This window comes from Capricornis sumatraensis, chromosome 1, assembly GCF_032405125.1.
Source record: "Capricornis sumatraensis isolate serow.1 chromosome 1, serow.2, whole genome shotgun sequence".
Lineage (NCBI taxonomy): Eukaryota > Metazoa > Chordata > Mammalia > Artiodactyla > Bovidae > Capricornis > Capricornis sumatraensis.
This window is the reverse complement of record NC_091069.1, coordinates 3675984-3694630: the sequence shown is the minus strand read 5'-3', so window position 1 is coordinate 3694630 and position 18647 is coordinate 3675984. Positions and strand designations below refer to the sequence as shown.

General features: G+C 49.8%; 1 protein-coding gene across 1 annotated transcript; it reads right to left on the bottom strand.

Moving 5' to 3' along the window:
* Nucleotides 1-612: 612 nt before the first annotated feature.
* Nucleotides 613-15879, bottom strand: GLT6D1 (glycosyltransferase 6 domain containing 1). The gene is made up of 4 exons (XM_068975069.1): nt 15806-15879; nt 2814-2861; nt 1955-2092; nt 613-1282 (listed from the first exon to the last, which is right to left on the bottom strand). The coding sequence occupies exons 1-4, from the start codon at nt 15877-15879 to the stop codon at nt 613-615; spliced, it is 930 nt and encodes a 309-aa protein (XP_068831170.1).
* Nucleotides 15880-18647: the final 2768 nt, after the last annotated feature.

Here is an 18647-nt window from a genome sequence, read left to right as displayed (position 1 = left end):
GCCTCCACCCCTGCGCTCAGCCCCTGGCTTCTCAAAAATAAGTAAACTGCCGAGAGATTTCAGAAATGAATTCGACACTTCTCTGTGTGAACAATAAAAGAAAGACATGTATTTGGTAGGAAGTCTCTAGTTCACGCATGTCCAGTCACAAGCTAGATAGGGTGAGATGGTTCCAGGTGTTTACACACAGAAATGTGCCTCCCCAGCCTGAAACGCAACCCCCCTGATGGACTCGCGAGCCATGAATGTTTTATTTTCTCCTTCACACGTTGTCCTTTGCCCTTCTGTGTCCATGTATATATATATATATATATATTTTTTTTTTTTTTCCTGAACTAGAGCTTTTCTCCATTAAGAAGAATTAATTTTATGCCTCCAATTATGTCCAGGTTATCTACAACATATAGATACTAACCTTACCATGTGTTAAACATTCAATAAATAACCTTTTATTCTTTATCCCACAGTGGCCAAATTGGATGGCTCAAAATTACAGGGAGGAAAATGCCCTGTGGGTGAGCATAAACGTCTGTATCTCTCAAACCTGGAACGTATGAAGAGACCCCACCTTCCAGGGGAACCATTGCTGGCAGGGCCTGTGGTCCCAGGGAGTCAGTGTCTCCTTTTGGACTGCTGGGCCACCTTGATGTACTGCACCTGGGGTGGCGGGTAGAAGTCGGCGTCCCAGTTGTACTCTGGGGATAAGAGCTTGGCGGGCTTCCGGAGGAAAAAGTATTTGTTGAGGTGTTTTTCGTAGGTGCTGTTCAACCTGAATCTGAGGTCGTGGATGATGCCGTTCAGGTACTCCTCCACGAGGTTCAGGAGCTCCAGGGGCGTGCCGCCCACGAATGCACCATCATAGTAGAAATCGCCCTGGCCAAACGGGATGCAAGCTGCCGACTTGGGCCTCCTCTCGTAGGGGAAACTCGCACGGTCCTTGAAGTACCACCAGGCATGGAGCTGAGCCACCAACTCGCCCAGGACCTCCACGCCCACATTGTTCTGGAAGATCTGGGTGACGGTCATGCTGAAAAGGAAGTCGACCTCATCCTGGATGTCCCAGATGATGTGCTTGGCCAAGCTCTTCATGCGCACGAGGTCGACGTTGTCCTGCCAGCTGTCCTCGGTGACGATGAACACTTTGAACTGTCGGAGGGGCCCCCACTTGATCTGGGGCAGCTTGACAAAGGTGTCCACCATAATGTAGAAAATCACTCTGTAGCCGTTCAGGAAGTACTTATTCGCCGAGCGCAAGAACAGCTCCAGGTACTGATCTGCAAGCCTGCGAAACACACAGCGCAGAGGAGGACGTTCGCCTCCCTAAATGTTTTTGGAAGGGCATCACCAAACACTATCCACATGGGAGGCGTCAAGTCAACGCTGCAGAATTCCCAGGGAGGAGGGCAGGGGGTCGGGTCTGCATTTCAGCTGCAGTGGCTACGAAAGAGGGAGGCAGTGGGCTGGGGAGTCTGAGAAAAGCCTCTGAAGTTTTGGAACGACTGTTGGAAAAAGAGTGTGAGAGCTAACTGGATATTAGCAGAAAGACAGCCAAGTGCTATTAATGATCCAGCTAAGGGAGGAGAAGGACTTCACGGGGGGCTCCCGCGGTAAAGAATCTGCCTGCAATGCGGGAGACTCAGGTTCGATCCCTAGTCCGGAAGATTTCCCGGAGAAGGAAATGGCAACCCACTCCAGTATTCTTGCCTGGGAAATCCTATGCGCACAGGAGCCGGGCAGGCTACAGTCCGTGGGGTTGCAAAGACTCAGGTGGGACTTGGTGACTGAACAAGAATAGCAACAAGGAAGGAGAGAAAAACAGCGTCCTGTGTTGCACCGGCCATCCGCGAACAGTGGCTACAGAGGCCGGTGAGTGGCCCTTTGGAGGCGGGAGGTCCGTGGATAGTGGTGTGCGTTTTTCCGAAATAAAGTGTGGCACAGGCTTGGCGACCCCTACCTGCCAGAAACGAAGACAGCCAAGCCCGTTGTGAGATTCTGCTTTCCGTAGTGTTTTTCCAGCGCCTTTCTGCTGAAAGTGCCTTCCCAGACAATGGGAGCAAGCCAGCTCGTGGTCGTGATCACATCAGGGCGTTTTCTGTTGAACAAAACAGAAACCGGTGGAACGGGTACCTTCACAATGACAGCAGCAGAGGCTGCACCAGCGATAACGGGTAACGCTTATCGAGTCCCTTTTTGGGTGCCGGACACCATGGCTCCTGTGGTCTGGGCCATGAGCATGTTATGGAAAAAATTTTTTCAATTCTTAAAGAGGCATAATGTACACAAAAATTTAAATATCTGGCTTGTTTGACTTAATGACTCTTTTGGGAATTTACCCCACCGACGAACGCAGATGAACGCAGATGAACAGTGTCAGAACGTATATTAACATATACAAAGTTAGTCACTGGAGTGTTCCTGGCAAGAGCCGCAGCTAAGCAATATAAAGCCAAGAGGGAACTGGCTAATAGATAATGACAGGTAATCAGGAAGCAAGATACCCCAGAATCAGAACAGGGGACAGGACTCTTCCCCGAGAGCTGAGGCCAAAATCAGGAGAAGCCGTTCATAGAATTTTCAATAAATCAGGAAGCTTCCAACAAGCGGAGCGGGTCAGCATGAACTCCAGCGACTGGGAACCTCCCAGGATGGCTGTAATTTGGTGATTGGGGAAAAAGAAAAAACCTATTTACTGCAGATTGAATTCCTGTGTGTCTTTGTCTGTGTGCACATGTGCAAGTGTGTGTGCCTGTGCCGTGCATGTGTGCATGGGTGTGTGTGTGTGTGTGTTCACATGCAGACATTTTCATCTTTACCTGGGGTTGAACCAGTCTGAGAGCTGAAGTTCTTCTTCTTGATTTTTCCTGGATGTGAAGGGAAAACCAAGTTATTATGAGTCAAGCATTCATTCAACAATTATCTGCGGAGCCCTTGAAGTGTGGCAGGTGCTGTTAGGTGCTGGTCCAACAGCAGTGGCCCCACAGCCCTGGCCCACACCCCCCCCCCCAGGGCATCTGGGGCAGAAGGATGGCTCTAAAGAAGCCCCAGGGGTCGGTGCCAAGGGGAGCCACAGAGCTTGGAGTGTAGTGCTGAAGGTGGCACGTCCAGCCCTGATTCGGGACCAGGGACAGCCACCTGGGGAGGAGACATCTTCCTGGGTTTGGAAAGGAGAGATGTGCAGGGGAGGGCGGCCAGGGAGGAAGGCAGGGAGGAGTGTGTGGTTGGGGAAAGGATGGAGGAAAACCAGCAGCAGGTTAGAGCTGTGTCCAGACAAAAGGCAGCCCCTCGCCCGCTCTCTATTGGAGGTGCCCTCCCCCCCGTCTCCAGGTCTGCTGCCCGGTGAAGCAAGTGGTGCGGGACCGGCCTCCGGCATCCTGCCTCTTCCTGGATTAGCGTCAGAGCGCTTGCACCTATACCCATGGCACACAGAAGCTAATGCACTGAGAGAGGGCAGGAGAGAGTCGCTCAGTCGTGTCCAGTTCTTGCAACCCCATGGACTATAGCAGGCAGGCTCCCCTGTCCATCACCAACACCCAGAGCTTGCTCAAACTCATGTCCATCAAATCAGTGATGCCATCCAATCCTCTCGTCCTCTGTCGTCCCCTTCTCCTCCTGTCTTTTATCTTTCCCAGCATCTGGGTCTTTTCCAGTGAGTCAGCTCTTCGCATCAGGTGGCCAAAATATTGGAGCTTCAGCTTCAGCATCAGTCCTTCCAGTGACTATTCAGGGTTGATTTCCTTTAGGATGGACTGGTTGGATCTCCTTGCAGTCCAAGGGACTCTCAAGAGTCTTCTCCAATACCGCAGTTAGAAGATATCAATTCTTCGACACTAAGCCCTCTTTGAGGACTTCCCTGGTGGCTCAGATGGTAAAGCGTCTGTCTACAGTGTGGGAGACCCGGGTTCAATCCCTGGGTCAGGAAGATCTCCTGGAGAAGGAAATGGCAACCCACTCCAGTATTCTTGCCTGGAAAATCCCATGGGCGGAGGAGCCTGGTAGGCTACACTCCATGGGGTCGCAAAGAGTCGGGCACGACTGAGCGACTTCACGTTCACGAAGCCTTCTTTGGCTTCCCAGTTAGCACTAGTGGTAAACAACCCACCTGCTAGTTCAAAAGACAGAAGAGATGCAGGTTTGATCCCTGGATTTGGAAGATCCCCTGAAGAGCACAGCAACCTACTCCAGTATTCTTGCCTGGAGAATCCCATGGACAGAGGAGCCTGGCAGGCTACTGTCCACTGGGGTCACAGAGATTTGGACATGATTGAAATGACTGAGCATGCACAAGCCGTCTTTATGGTCCAACTCTCACATCTGTACACGCACGGCACACACAAGCTAGTTGACACGTAGGTGTGCACGCGTTCAAAACATTTCGGAGCCAAGAAGAAAAGAAATCCATAGCAGTTGATAGCAGTTGCCTCCAAGAAGGTCCATGTTTGGCTTCCTCTTCCTCCTGGTTCTTCCGTCATAGGAGCCTCCAGGTTCCTGCCCACTCTGCCCTCCAGTCTGTAGAATCTTCACACAATGGAGATTCTTGCTGGCAGAGAAGCCTCTTTCCGAGGGGGTCTGCCTGGCAACTGCAGGACCACCATTCACTGTGAGCTTAAGAAAAGCAGCACATGTTTTTGTAACTATGTCCCACGTGTCGTGTGGGGAATCATGGCTAAAAATGGTTCACTATTAGAAATTTGAATGCAACGGAGCATTCTGTGTTTTTATTTGCTGAATTTGTCAGCCCTCCCAGTAAATGATTGATCCTTCATATCAATGGGAAAAATCACTTATGTTTTAAATTTGAACACAGACCTGTTGCAAAATTTAAATGACAAAATTATTTTAGAATTCAGATCCATTTATGTGCTCTCTTTTTAGCCATATGATGACCGAACATCTACTACGCGTCAGGCATCATTTTACACTTGTGGCAACGTGACAAAATCCACACTGTGGACAGGTGTGCATTCCTTTCTGCAGACGAGGGCCCATCAATATGGCTCCAAAGATGTGGTCTCAACACCCAGTCCGCTCCTGGAGGGAAAATGGCACTGAGAGACATACAAGGCGTGATACCAAAGCTGGGGTTAATTTTTTCTGCCTTGATTTTGCATTATTAATTTAGTTTTCTTTACTTCCCTTCCTTGTATTCATTTTTATGTTGGAATAGAGTTGATTAACAATGTTCTTTAGTTTCAGGCACACAGCAAAGTGATTCAATTAGACACATACTCGTATCTATTCTTTTCAAATTCTTTTCCTTTGTGGATTATTACAGAATATTGAGCGGAGTTCCCTGTGCTCTACAGTAGACCTTTGTTGGTTGCCTATTTTATATGTGTACATGTCAGTTCCAGTTTCCCAATATGTCCCTCCTCCCCGACCCTTCCTCCCTGCTGCTGCTGCTGCTAAGTTGCTTCAGTCATGTCCAACTCCTAGCAACCCCATGGACTGCAGCCCACCAGGCTCCCCCGTCCATGGGATTTTCCAGGCAAGAGTACTGGACTGGGATGCCATTGCCTTCTCCTTCCTCCCTGGTATCCATAAATTTGTTTTCTAAGTCTGTGAATCTGTTTCCATTTTGCAAGTAAGTTCATTTGTATTTTTTTTTTAGATTCACCATATAAGCGACATCACATGATATTTGCTGTTCTATATCTGACTTTCTTCATTCAGTATGATAATCCCCAGTTCCATCCATGTTGCTGCAAATGGCATTATTTTGTTTTCTTTTTCCCAGGTGAGTAATGTTCCTTTGGAGAAGGAAATGGCAACCCACTCCACTTTCCTGCCTGGAAAATCCCACGGACAGAGGAGCCTGGCAGGCTGCAGTCCAAAGTGTCACAGAGAGTCAGACAAGACTGAAAAGTAAGCACACACGTAGTCTTCCTTTGTATACACGCACCGTACCTTCTTTACCCATTCATCTGTTGATGGACATTGAGTCCCCTCCTTTTATTTTTATTTTTTTATAATTTTTTTTTGCAGTTTTAATAAAAACTTTATTACACAGCCATAATGTAACCGACACTTCTCCAAATCCAAATGATACTAAATACAGATCTACATGGTGGATCAGAATGTCTCCAGCAAATTATATGGATTCTATCATTTCATGTCTTTTAAAACAAGAAAGAAAAAGTCCAAGTTTGTCATGATACGAGAGGTCCCAGCAGCCTCCAGGACTCTTCTGGAGTCCAGGCAATGTTTAACAGTCTGTGATTCCACATTTACACAACGGTCTATAAGGAGTTTTGGTCAACGGACTATTCAAGCATATATGATTCTAATGAGTCCACCGCCACTCCTTTGCCCAACTGAACTGTCACAGCCGCCATATAAGCTGTGTCACAGTCAGATTTATCAATTTTACAGTCACAATTCTTTTTAAAAAAACGTTGATTGCTGCTTTTTTAAAATAAAAAAAGTGTAAACTAAGTTAAAGCAACACTGAGGCTCTACTAAACCCAGAAGAGTTACCAAGTTCCTTTTTGTTTAAATACAACTTAATCCGTGATTTCCCATCACCCTACTTTCTTATAGAAAGCGGGGTGAAGAGACACAAAGCAGGGCTTTGAGATTCCTCTCCCTCTTGTGGGAATCAGCAGCTCTCAGCTGTTCCTTTAGCTTAGTTCTTGTTTTATATAGTCAGCTGTACTTTGTTCTGAAAAGATTTGTTAAATGCCACTTTTATTTACACTTGGAGCTTTACACCTGAGAATGATTATCAAGCAGTCAGCTTATCTCTTTGCAAACATTTTATAAAGACATACATACTTCTTTGCTGGCTTCACCCTAGCTGCACAACAATATATATGCTTACTATATATATGTATACACACACACAGAACTGCACATGCTTGTAACATCTGCAACCTATATCTTTGTGTTCGTTCTCTCCACATTCATGTTGAATACTTTCTCTTAAAAAACAACACAATATTATTCTTGCTGAAACGGCAAAACAGAATCACTAGGAAGAGACAAGTACATGGGGCGGGGAAAAGACACACTACATTCAGCCAAGAAGCTGTGGGCTGAACACATGGGCTGAGCAAGACACCTGTACCTCCCTAGTACCTAGCCATGGGCTTCCCTCCCACCTGCCAGGGCACAGCTGACAGGGCAGGGGCCAAACTGGGGAGATTTCTCCGAGGTGGGAGGGTGATGGGAAAAAGGAGGTGGGGGAGAAGTTACACAGCTACAGCAGTCAGGCCCGTTTAGTAAGAAGAATCACATTTAATGAGTTTCTTTCTTGCAGTTTCAGATGCTCAAGTACAGCTGAAAAAAATCTGAAACAGCTATAGCCCCATGACAGACAGATACAAAGAGTACTGCATTTTTAAAAAATGATAAAAAAAATCCACACACTTACAGACACATACACACATACACACTCTCTCTCAAATAGAACCCCCTCCCTCCCCACAAATGTACACTTTTTGGAAATTAAATTGGGTTTTGAAAATCCTTCTTCCGCAAGATCGGAAGAAGAGAAAGATGAGAGAGAGGAGAGGGGTCTGCAGGTGCCCAGCCCCCACTCCCACCAGGGCCGGGGGCCAAATGTTCAATGGTTGGGTCCAGGGCCATCCAGCACAGGATGCTGCCCAGTGCTGCTGCTGGAGGCTCCAGCAAGAACCCCAGCTCCACGGTAATACCGAATGCGTGCAGAGTGGCCAATGAACTGTGGTTTAAAAAAAAAAAGAAAAAGGCAAACACAAATCTAAAGACATGGATAAAGCCCAAGAGAGCCCAGGTTCACATTGGGTGGGTCCTGGGGGTCGGTGGAGATGTTTGCAGACCAGGGAAGTCTATACAGCAAATGGTTTATATTACAGATGACTGGCAGTTTAGAGTCTCTTCCCAGTTCTCCTGCTGCTCCAGCCCAGTGAGGGCAAATCAGAGGAAAGGAGTCCCCTCCTTTTAAAATGAACTTTATTTTTAGAGCAATTTCACAGCAGACGTTGTGAAGATGGTCCCTGGATGCCCCTGCACCGGCCCCCGCATCACTGACAGCTTGGATTTGTAGCGGGCATCCGTTGCTGGTGGTGAAGCCAGGGGGGCCCCATTATGAACTCAACTCCTCTCTTCCGTCAGATTTCCTCAGCTTGTCCCCAGAGCCCTTCTTCTGTCGCCAGGATCCTCTCCAGGACCCACCTGACACACGTCTGCTTGGGGTCCTCTCGGCTGCGTTTCGCAGACCATATCACACCCTGTCCCACCTAACGGACCTTGACCACCCAGCTGGGGCCGTGTTTTCAGGCTCCTCCGCTGTCAAGTGACTCTTTCGCTTCCCTGTCAAGTGGCTTCCCGGGTGGCTCAGATGGTAAAGTGTCTGCCCGCAAGGTGGGAGACCCAGGTTCCATCCCTGGGTTGGGAAGATCCTCTGGAAAAGGAAATGGCAACCCATTCCAGTACTCCTACCTGGAAAATTCCATGGACAGAGAAGCCTGGTCCATGGGGTTGCAAAGAGTCGGACACGACTGAGCGACTTCACTTAAAATCCACCCTGTAACCTTTATAGGGAATCGCTATGGCAGCCCACGCATTCCGCCTCCTGGAGGGCAATGTCTCCACCAATTACTCGGGATTCTTATGAACGGGGTGTTGTCTCTTCTCTGCCATCTGTGTACTTGTGGATTCAGTCCTTTATTTATATCAATGTGCACTCAGGCGGCTGCGGGGCGGCGCACTGAGCGCGGGCGGCTGCGGGGCGGCGCACTGAGTGCGGGCAGCTGCAGGGCGGCGCACTGAGTGCGGGCAGCTGCAGCTGCAGGGCGGCCCACTAAGTGCGGGCGGCTGCGGGGCAGCGCACTGAGCGCGGGCGGCTGCAGCTGCGGGGCGGCGCACTGAGCGCGGGCGGCTGCAGCTGCAGGGCGGCGCACTGAGCGCGGGCGGCTGCGGGGTGGCGCACTGAGCACGGGCGGCTGCAGCTGCGGGGCGGCCCACTAAGCGCAGGCGGCTGCGGGGCGGCGCACTGAGCGCAGGCGGCTGCAGCTGCGGGGCGGCCCACTAAGCGCGGGCGGCTGCGGGGCGGCCCACTAAGCGCGGGCGGCTGCGGGGCGGCCCACTGAGCGCGGGCGGCTGCGGGGCGGCGTACTGAGCGCGGGTGGCTGCGGGGCGGCGCACTGAGCGCGGGCGGCTGCTGGGCGGCTCACTAAGTGCTGGCGGCTGCGGCTGAGGGGTGGCCCACTAAGCGCTGGCGACTGCGGCTGAGGGGCGGCTCACTAAGCGCGGGCGGCTGCAGGCTGGCTCACTAAGCGCGGCCGAGAGGAGCTACCCTGCGTCCGAGGTCAGGGGCGGCCAGGAGAAGCCACCTCGCGCCCGAGGCCAGGGGCGGTGACCTTGAGGAGCCACCCCGAGCCCGAGGCCAGGGCCGGCGGCCGGGAGGAGCAACCCGAGGAGTGGTGGCTGCGCAGGCACAGGAGGGCCTAGAGGAGCCATCCCACGTTGAAGGTCAGGAACAGTGGCGGTAAGGAGATACCCCTCGTCCAAGGTAAGGAGCAACGGCTGTGCTTTGCTGGAGCAGCGGTGAAGAGATACCCCACGCCAAGGTAAGAGAAACCCAAGTAAGATGGTAGGTGTTGCAAGAGAGCATCAGAGGGCAGACACACTGAAACCATACTCACAGAAAACTAGTTAGTCTAATCACACTAGGACCACAGCCTTGTCTAACTCAATGAAACCAAGCCATGCCTGCGGGGCAACCCAAGACAGGCGGGTCATGGTGGAAAGGTCTGACAGAATGTGGTCCACTGGTGAAGGGAATGGTGAGTCACTCCAGTATTCTTCCCTTGAGAACACTATGAACAGTATAGAAAGGCAAAATAACAGGATACCAAAAGAGGAACTCCCCAGGTCAGTAGGTGCCCAATATGCTACTGGAGATCAGTAGAGAAATAACTCCAGAAAGAACGAAGGGATGGAGCCAAAGCAAAAACAATACCCAGCTGTGGATGTGGCTGGTGATAGAAGCAAGGTCCAATGCTGTAAAGAGCAATATTGCATAGGAACCGGGAATGTCAGGTCCATGAATCAAGGCAAATTGGAAGTGGTCAAACAAGAGATGGCAAGGGTGAACGTCGACATTCTAGGTATCAGCGAACTAAAATGGACTGGAATGGATGAATTTAACTCAGATGACCATTATATCTACTACTGCGGGCAGGAATCCCTCAGAAGAAATGGAGTAGCCATCATGGTCAACTAAAGAGTCCAAAATGCAGTACTTGGATGCAATCTCAAAAATGACAGAATGATCTCTGTTCGTCTCCGAGGCAAACCATTCAATATCACAGTTATCCAAATCTATGCCCCAACAAGTAACGCTGAAGAAACTGAAGTTGAACGGTTTTATGAAGACCTACAAGATCTTTTAGAACTAACTCCCAAAAAAGATGTCCTTTTCATTATAGGGGACTGGAATGCAAAAGTAGGAAGTCAAGAAACACCTGGAGTAACGGGCAAATTTGGCCTTGGAATACGGAATGAAGCAGGGCAAAGACTAATAGAGTTTTGCCAAGAAAATGCACTGGTCATAGCAAACACCCTCTTCCAACATCACAAGAGAAGACTCTACACATGGACATCACCAGATGGTCAACACCGAAATCAGGTTGATTATATTCTTTGCAGCCAAAGATGGAGAAGCTCTATACAGTCAACAAAAACAAGACCAGGAGCTGACTGTGGCTCAGATCATGAACTCCTTATTATCAAATTCAGACTCAAATTGAAGAAAGTAGGGAAAACCACTAGACCATTCAGGTATGACGTAAGTCAAATCCCTTATGATTCTACAGTGGAAGTGAGAAATAGATTTAAGGGCCTAATCTGATAGATAGAGTGCCTGATGAACTACGGAATGAGGTTCGTGACATTGTACAGGAGACAGGGATCAAGACCATCCCCATGGAAAAGAAATGCAAAAAAGCAAAATGGTTGTCTGGGGAGGGCTTACAAATAGCTGTGAAAAGAAGAGAGGCGAAAAGCCAAGGGGAAAAGGAAAGATATAAGCATCTGAATGCAGAGTTCCAAAGAAAAGCAAGAAGAGATAAGAAAGCCTTCCTCAGTGGTCAATGCAAAGAAATAGAGGAAAAGAACACAATGGGAAAGACTAGAGATCTCTTCAAGAAAATTAGAGATACCAAGGGAACATTTCAGGCAAAGATGGGCTCGATAAAGGACAGAAATTATATGGACCTAACAGAAGCAGAAGATACTAAGAAGAGGCGGCAAGAATACATGGAAGAACTGTACAAAAAAGATCTTCACGACCCAGATAGTCATGATGATGTGATCACTAATCTAGAACCAGACATCTTGGAATGTGAAGTCAAGTGGGCCTTAGAAAGCATCACTAAGAACAAAGCTAGTGGAGGTGATGGCATTCCAGTTGAGCTATTTCAAATCCTGAAAGATGATACTGTGAAAGTGCTGCACTCAATATGCCAGCAAATTTGGAAAACTCAGCAGTGGCCACAGGACTAGAAAAGGTCAGTTTTCATTCCAATCCCAAAGAAAGGCAATGCCAAAGAATGCTCAAACTACCGCACAATTGCACTCATCTCACATGCTAGTAAAGTAATGCTCAAAATTCTCCAAGCCAGACTTCAGCAATACGTGATCCGTGAACTCCCTGATGTTCAAGCTGGTTTTAGAAAAGGCAGAGGAACCAGAGATCAAATTGCCAACATCCACTGGATCATGGAAAAAGGAAGAGAGTTCCAGAAAAACATCTATTTCTGCTTTATTGACTGTGCCAAAGCCTTTGACTGCGTGGATCACAATAAACTGTGGAAAATTCTTCCAGAGATGGGAATACCAGACCACGTGACCTGCCTCTTGAGAATCCTGTATGCAGGTCAGTTAGCAACAGTTAGAACTGGACATGGAACAACAGACTGGTTCCAAACAGGAAAAGGAGTATGTCAAGGCTGTATATTGTCACCCTGCTTATTTAACTTATATGCAGAGTACATCATGAGAAATGCTGGACTGGAAGAAACACAAGCTGAAATCAAGATTACTGGGAGAAATATCAATAACCTCAGATATGCAGATGACACCACCCTTATGGCAGAAAGTGAAGAGGAACTAAAAAGCCTCCTGATGAAAGTGAAAGAGGAGAGTGACAAAGTTGGCTTAAAGCTCAACATTCAGAAAACGAAGATCATGGCATCTGGTCCCATCACTTCATGGCAAATAGATGGGGAAACAGTAGAAACAGTGTCAGACTTTATCTTTTTGAGCTCCAAAATCACTGCAGATGGTGACTGCAGCCATGAAATTAAAAGATGCTTACTCCTTGGAAGAAAAGTTATGATCAACTTAGATAGCATATTCAAAAGCAGAGACATTACTTTGCTGACTAAGGTCCGTCTAGTCAAGGCTATGGTTTTTCCTGTAGTCATGTATGGATGTGAGAGTTGGACTGTGAAGAAGGCTGAGTGCCGAAGAATGGATGCTTTTGAACTGTGGTGTTGGAGAAGACTCTTGAGAGTCCCTTGGACTGCAGGGAGATCCAATCATCCATTCTAAAGGAGATCAGCCCTGTGTGTTCTTTGGAAGGAATGATGCTAAAGCTGAAACTCCAATACTTTGGCCACCTCACGTGAAGAGTTGACTCACTGGAAAAGAGTCTGATGCTGGGAGGGATTGGGGGCAGGAGGAGAAGGGGACGACAGAGGATGAGATGGCTGGATGGCATCTCGGACTCGATGGACGTGAGTCTGGATGAACTCCAGGAGATGGTGATGGACAGGGAGGCCTGGCGTGCTGCGATTCATGGGGTCGCAAAGAGTCGGACATGACTGAGTGACTGGACTGAACTGAACTGAACTGAACTGCACTGCACTCAGAAAGATCTCCCTTAGGCTTTGGGATATAACCCAATACAACTTCCTTGTCTTGCTCAGATTCTTCCCACTTTATCTGCTGGAAGGTCTTTCACTGGCTCCTGTGTCCCTCTGCTCCAGGCTCGTCCTGTATACGTTCTGTCCCCCATCCTAGAAACAGCCACGTCTCCAAGGAAGCCTGGCTTGGGGTTTTGCTTTGTTTTGTAGAATAATATTAGAAACCAAGGTCTGGGGCTGGGAGTGCTCGCTGCTCCTGCAGGCTCCTCGTTTCTAGGTCCTCTCAGGTGGGCAAGCAAGGAAGGCATGTGTGTAGCTGTACCAACTAGCACAGAGGCATGTATCTGGAATTACTTCCCCAGGTAACTCTCCACTGCTCCACAAAGCTACACGCGAGTGCAGACTGGTGTCTCCAGCCTTAATGCATCACCGCAGGGATCACCTAACTGTCCCCCGATTACCCACGCACTGCCACTCACCATCCACTCACTCAACTGTTCTGTCCCCAGATGCATGCACGCTGGCATCAGAGCTGCCGTCCTGCCCTCCTGTGGGGAAATGATTTATCCACTAGAGACAGTCCCCTGCATGGCTATCTTCTCCTTATGTTTACAGACGCCGAAGAGCTGAGCTGACTCATTGGAAAAGATCCTGATGCTGGGAAAGATTGATGGCAGGAAGATAAGGGGGCAACCAAGGATAAGATGCTTGGATGGCATCACCAACTCAATGGACATGAGTTTAAGCAGATTACAGGAGTTGGTGAAGGACAGGGAAGCCTGGCATGCTGCAGTCCATGGGGTCACAAAGAATCAGACACGACTGAGCAACCGAGCAACCACAAACTCCAGACTCCACTGGTTTCCAAGGTGACTTTCTCAGCACCTTCCTCAGCCCTCAGGGAGCTCACTTCTGGCATGTTTGATACCGTTTGATGACTTTGGTCATATACAGCAATCCTTCCTGGGATTCCCTCGACTTCCTAAATGAGAGTTGAATTTGTCTAGGCTAAAATTCACTCTTTGTGCTAGAAAATTCTACAGGTTTTGAAAAAGGTGTAGTGCCACAGGTCCACCATAAGCAGTTCCACTGCCCCCAAATCCTCAGTGCTTGTCCAGCCACTCCTCCCCAAACCCCCAAACCCCGATCCCTCTACCGTCTCTGCAGTTTCGCCTTTTCCAGAATTTCACGTGGTTGGAATCGTACAGTAGGTCGTCTTTTCAGATTGGCTTCTGGCTTCTTTCCCTTACCAATGTGTACTGACATTTCCTCTGTATCTTTTCCTGGCTGGATAGCTTGTTTCTTTTTATCCTTGAATCATATTCATTTATCTGGATGCACCAGAGTTTATTTACCCATTCATCTACTGCAGGACACCTTGATCGCTTCCAGATTTTAAACGTTGTGAATCAAGCTGCTATAAAACCTTATGTGGGCTGTTTGTGAACATACGCTTTCAAATTACTTGGATTAATGATACTTAAGAACACCAAAGCTGGATCACCGGAAAGACCATGTTTAGCTTTGTAAGAAACCATCACGCTGTCTTCAAAGTGGCTGCACCATACGGCTGAGCTAATAGATGTGTCCTGGTGCCTGGTTGTTGTCTTAATTTGCAATTGAGAGTGAAAGTTGTTCAGTTGTGTCCGACTCTGTGTGACCCCATAGACTAAACAGTCCATGGAATTCTCCAGGCCAGAATACTGGAGTGGGTAGCCGTTTCCTTTTCCAGGGGATCTTCCCAACCCAGGGATTGAACTCAGGTCTCCCACATGGCAGGCAGATTCTTTACCAGCTGAGCCACCAGGGAAGCCCAAGTATGCTGGAGTGGGTAGCCTATCCCTTCTCCAGGGGATCTGCCTGACCCAGGAATCGAACCAGGGTCTCCTGCATTGCAGGCGGATTCTTCACCAGCTGAGCCACCAGGGAAGCCCAATTACCTAATGACAAGTGCTGTCCAGCATCTTTTTAGATGCCTACTTGCTATCTTTATGTCTTCTTGGCTGAGATATCTGTCCAGATTTTGGCCATTTAATGAAGTTTTTCTTTTCCTTGTTGAGTTGTAAGAGTTCTTTGCATATTTTGGATACAAGCCTTTTTATCAGATCTGCGTTTTGCAAAGGTTTTGTTTTTCGAGACATTGTCTCTCATGGGAAGACTGCTTTTCAAATGGCGTCTGGGGAGTTTGCACTGCTCATGAAGGAGCCCACGAGACATGGGCACAAATGAAGGCGGAGTTTGCATTTTTCTCATGAGAAACTGAGCTGGGCACAGGTGCGTCCCTGGCTCACACAGGCTGCCAGAGCAGGTCACTGCTGTCTCGTTTACGTCAGAACAAGATGGAACTTTGGGACCATTTGTAGTTTGTCTGAAATAGCAACTCGGTGCTATGACTTCATTTTGGTTTTCCTTGGTGGCCTTAATTATGTAAAATAGGCTATCCCAGGGACTTCCCTGGTGGTCCAGTGGCTAAGACTCTGCGGTTCCAGTTTCAGGGGGCCTGGGTTTGATCCCAGGTCAGGGAACTGGATCCCACTTGCCACAACTAAGGGTTTGCATGCCGCAACTAAAGATCCCGCATGCCACAGTGAAGATCGAAGACCCTGAGCACTACAACTAAGACCCAGCGTGACCAAATAAATAAGCGGTTTCTAAAGTTATCCCCGACACTCTGTTCTGCTTGCTCTGCCTTCTCCCCCCTGGGACCTTCTCCCCCTGTTACCGTGGCTCCTTGAGCACCTGGGACAGAGCCTGGGGCCCAGACAGGGCTCGATCACTGTGCGCTGGATGTTTAAACATGAAAGCATGAAAGTATACTTTGCTTGGTCCCACAGAGAGGGGAGGTAACATCCGATTCATTTCAAAAGTGTTATTAACACCTTTGGACAAAACTCGGGAGGTTTTGAGCAGCTCTGCCAAGCACTGTAGGTGTCGATTCACCGAGATTTTCTATTTACCTGGAATAACGGTCAAACAACAGGAGCAGTGAAAGACCCAGAATCAACAGCAGTGTTTTCCTTTTACAGTTCATTGTCTCCTAGAGGAGAGGGAGAGAGAAGTCAGTTTTAAACAGAGTTGAAAATTCCTGCCGCCTCCCAATGACAGACTTGTGGACTCATTCAAACACACTGGGGCACCAACCCAGGCGTCTGGTCCCAGAATGCTCAGCCCTGGGGAGAGGGCGGGGAGACAGGGACACCTCTGCTCCACTAGCGTCTCCTGGGGGTGCTGGCCACTCCTCTGGGGACTGAGTGCCGTCTTGGAGACCCCTGGGCCTTATCAATGTCCACCTTGGCTTTGCAGAAGACATGTGATAGACTCTCCACTCGAGAGCAGTGACAGCAAAACGAGGCGGTGACGAGGATGTAGTCCGCCCCCAAAGTCGACCTTTCCCTCCCCCAGCGATAGTAAGATGCACCATTTGCCCCAAGATTACAGCAGGCTAAGAGCACGTGAGCCTTCTCCAGGCAGATGCTGGGACGGGGATTACAACCTGAACGAAGGCGTCAGGTGCTAACATGGAGACTTCGGCTCTGGCCAACGCCGGGGCTTATGTCCCGTGTTCTGCGCAGGGTCGCTGTGCGCATGTCTGCAGGGCTATGGGCTATGCACTGAGCAGAGTGGAGACGCTGATACTTCACTGCCAGCACGCGGCCTGATCTTGCACGGACCAGGAGAGTAGCCGCGTGTGGCCGTCAAGCACGTGAAATGTGGCTGGTCTGAGCTGGGATGTGCTTCAAGTGCCCAAAACAGACTAGGCCTTAAAGACAAAGGAGAGAACTGTGTCTCATCAGTAGATTCATAGCAATTACATGGACTTGCTGAGCTAAGCACAAATGTCTGATGAAACGTACTCTACCTATTTCTTTTCATCTCCTACTTTGAAAGCCAGCAAAGGCTGGTCACGTCGTACTCCAGCTGGACACCGGCCAGGCTTCCACTGCCCTACAAGGGGGCACTGCGTCCCCCACCCCCGTCCCCGTGAACCCAAGCGTATTAGCAATGCCACAGGGCAGGTACCACGGTGGGGGAGTCTCCAGCAGAGTGTCTCAGCAACAACACTCCCGAGGCAGGTGCCAAGGCAGCTCACTGGCTTGGATGCTTCTCAAGTGTCTCTCTTTGGGCCTCTCTTTGTAGAGTCCCAAGCCGGACACCCAGGTGGGCTCGCCTTCTGTGGGTGGTGATGTCAGCACCCCCTTTGATGATGTAAGCCCCAGAAAGTCGGGGTCACAATGACGCCTCAGCCGCCCAGGGCTCCTCATGGTTGCCGGACGACAGGACTTTGTCCTGCTTGAAAAACTAAAGGGTATTTTTTTTCTTAGTATTTATTTATCTAGTTGCGTCGGGTCTTACTTGTGGCACACTAGATCTTCGTTGCACCGTGCGGAGACCTTCTCTGCTGTGCGCGGACTCCTTAGCTGCGTCACTCAGGCTCAGTGGTTGCAGTGCACCAGCTTAGCTGCTCCAGGGCAGGTGGGATCTTAGCTCCCCAGCCAGGGATCAAACCCACGTCCCCTGCCTCGCAAGGCAGGTTCTGACCGGGGGACCATCAGGGGAGTTTCTTATTCTAAATTCTCTTTTGCATCTCACTTCCTCTGCCATCCCTCCCTGCTGCCTAGGGGCTGACCTTACAGGGAGGAGTTTTAAGTAGTTTGTGCACGGCTGTGACAGAGAAGGGTGGCCCTCCCCTCCGCCATCTCCAGGCCATGGACTCCCCGAGGAGAGCAAACCCCTTCTTCTGCTTTTCAGCATATTTTTAAAGTACATCTTTCTGATTATAGAAATAACACGTTTCAAGTTATAAGATCTGTCAGATGCGTTAAAGCATCTGGGGTGTGGGATGGGGCCGTGTGTGCACACATACGTGAGTGTTCATGGGTGTGCTTTGACACACGTGCATGTTTGCGTGTACGTACTTGCGTGTCCATGTCTGTCATCATTCCGGGAGCCGACATCCACGGCTGTGTCTCGGTGGGAAGGTGACCCCGGCAGGCACGGGGGTGAGGGTGGTGGGGACAGGCTGTGGGTGCTCCTCTCCAGGGCTCAAGAATCCAGCCCCTTCCAGCAGCCCTGGAGGGCCCTTCAAGCAGGCGTCACCCTAGACAGAGTCACAGGGCCCCAGCGCCAAAGCACCGAGCGCCCTGCTTGTCCCGTTGGGTCGTAGATGCCCTGACCCCGGGAGGCATGTCAGAGCTGTGCTGTGGCCACAGCCATCCTCCGTGACAGAGCCTGTGACCTTCCAACCAGATCCCGGGGGCTGCCGGTGTGCAGAGAACACTTCTGTGAAAAAGTGCCTCCCGGCCCGGCCTCCAGGAATCTGGCTCGCAGACTAGAGGCACCTCCTGAGACTGGGTGCTTCACTCTAACCCTAGAGCCTGGACATAGTAGGTGCTCAATAAAAAACAAAATTCTATCAACACATAAACCGTGTCTGTTCTCTAAAATAGGACTTAGCGTCTGATGCCCCAGTTGGTCCAGCTCAGCCTGCACCCTGACCACCAGCCCACCTTGTGCCCGGATGCACCAGGGGAGTGAGGACCTGTCCATCAAAGCTTAGGACCCTGACCTGCACGTGTGGCTGCCAGGACCACTCAGTGCTCTGAAATCAGAGGACCCAGGCCAGGCTGGGCTGGAAGGGGTGCCGTCCTCTGCCACTTGCATCCAAAGGCTCGGATAGGCCCCGGTGCCACCCGCCTCTGTGGCTGGTGGGGCTTCAGGCCAAGACACCAGCCTGTCCCCACTTCCCTTTGCGACTTCAGACCCAGCCAGGCCCCCATCTGGGCGGCAGCCAGAGCCAGC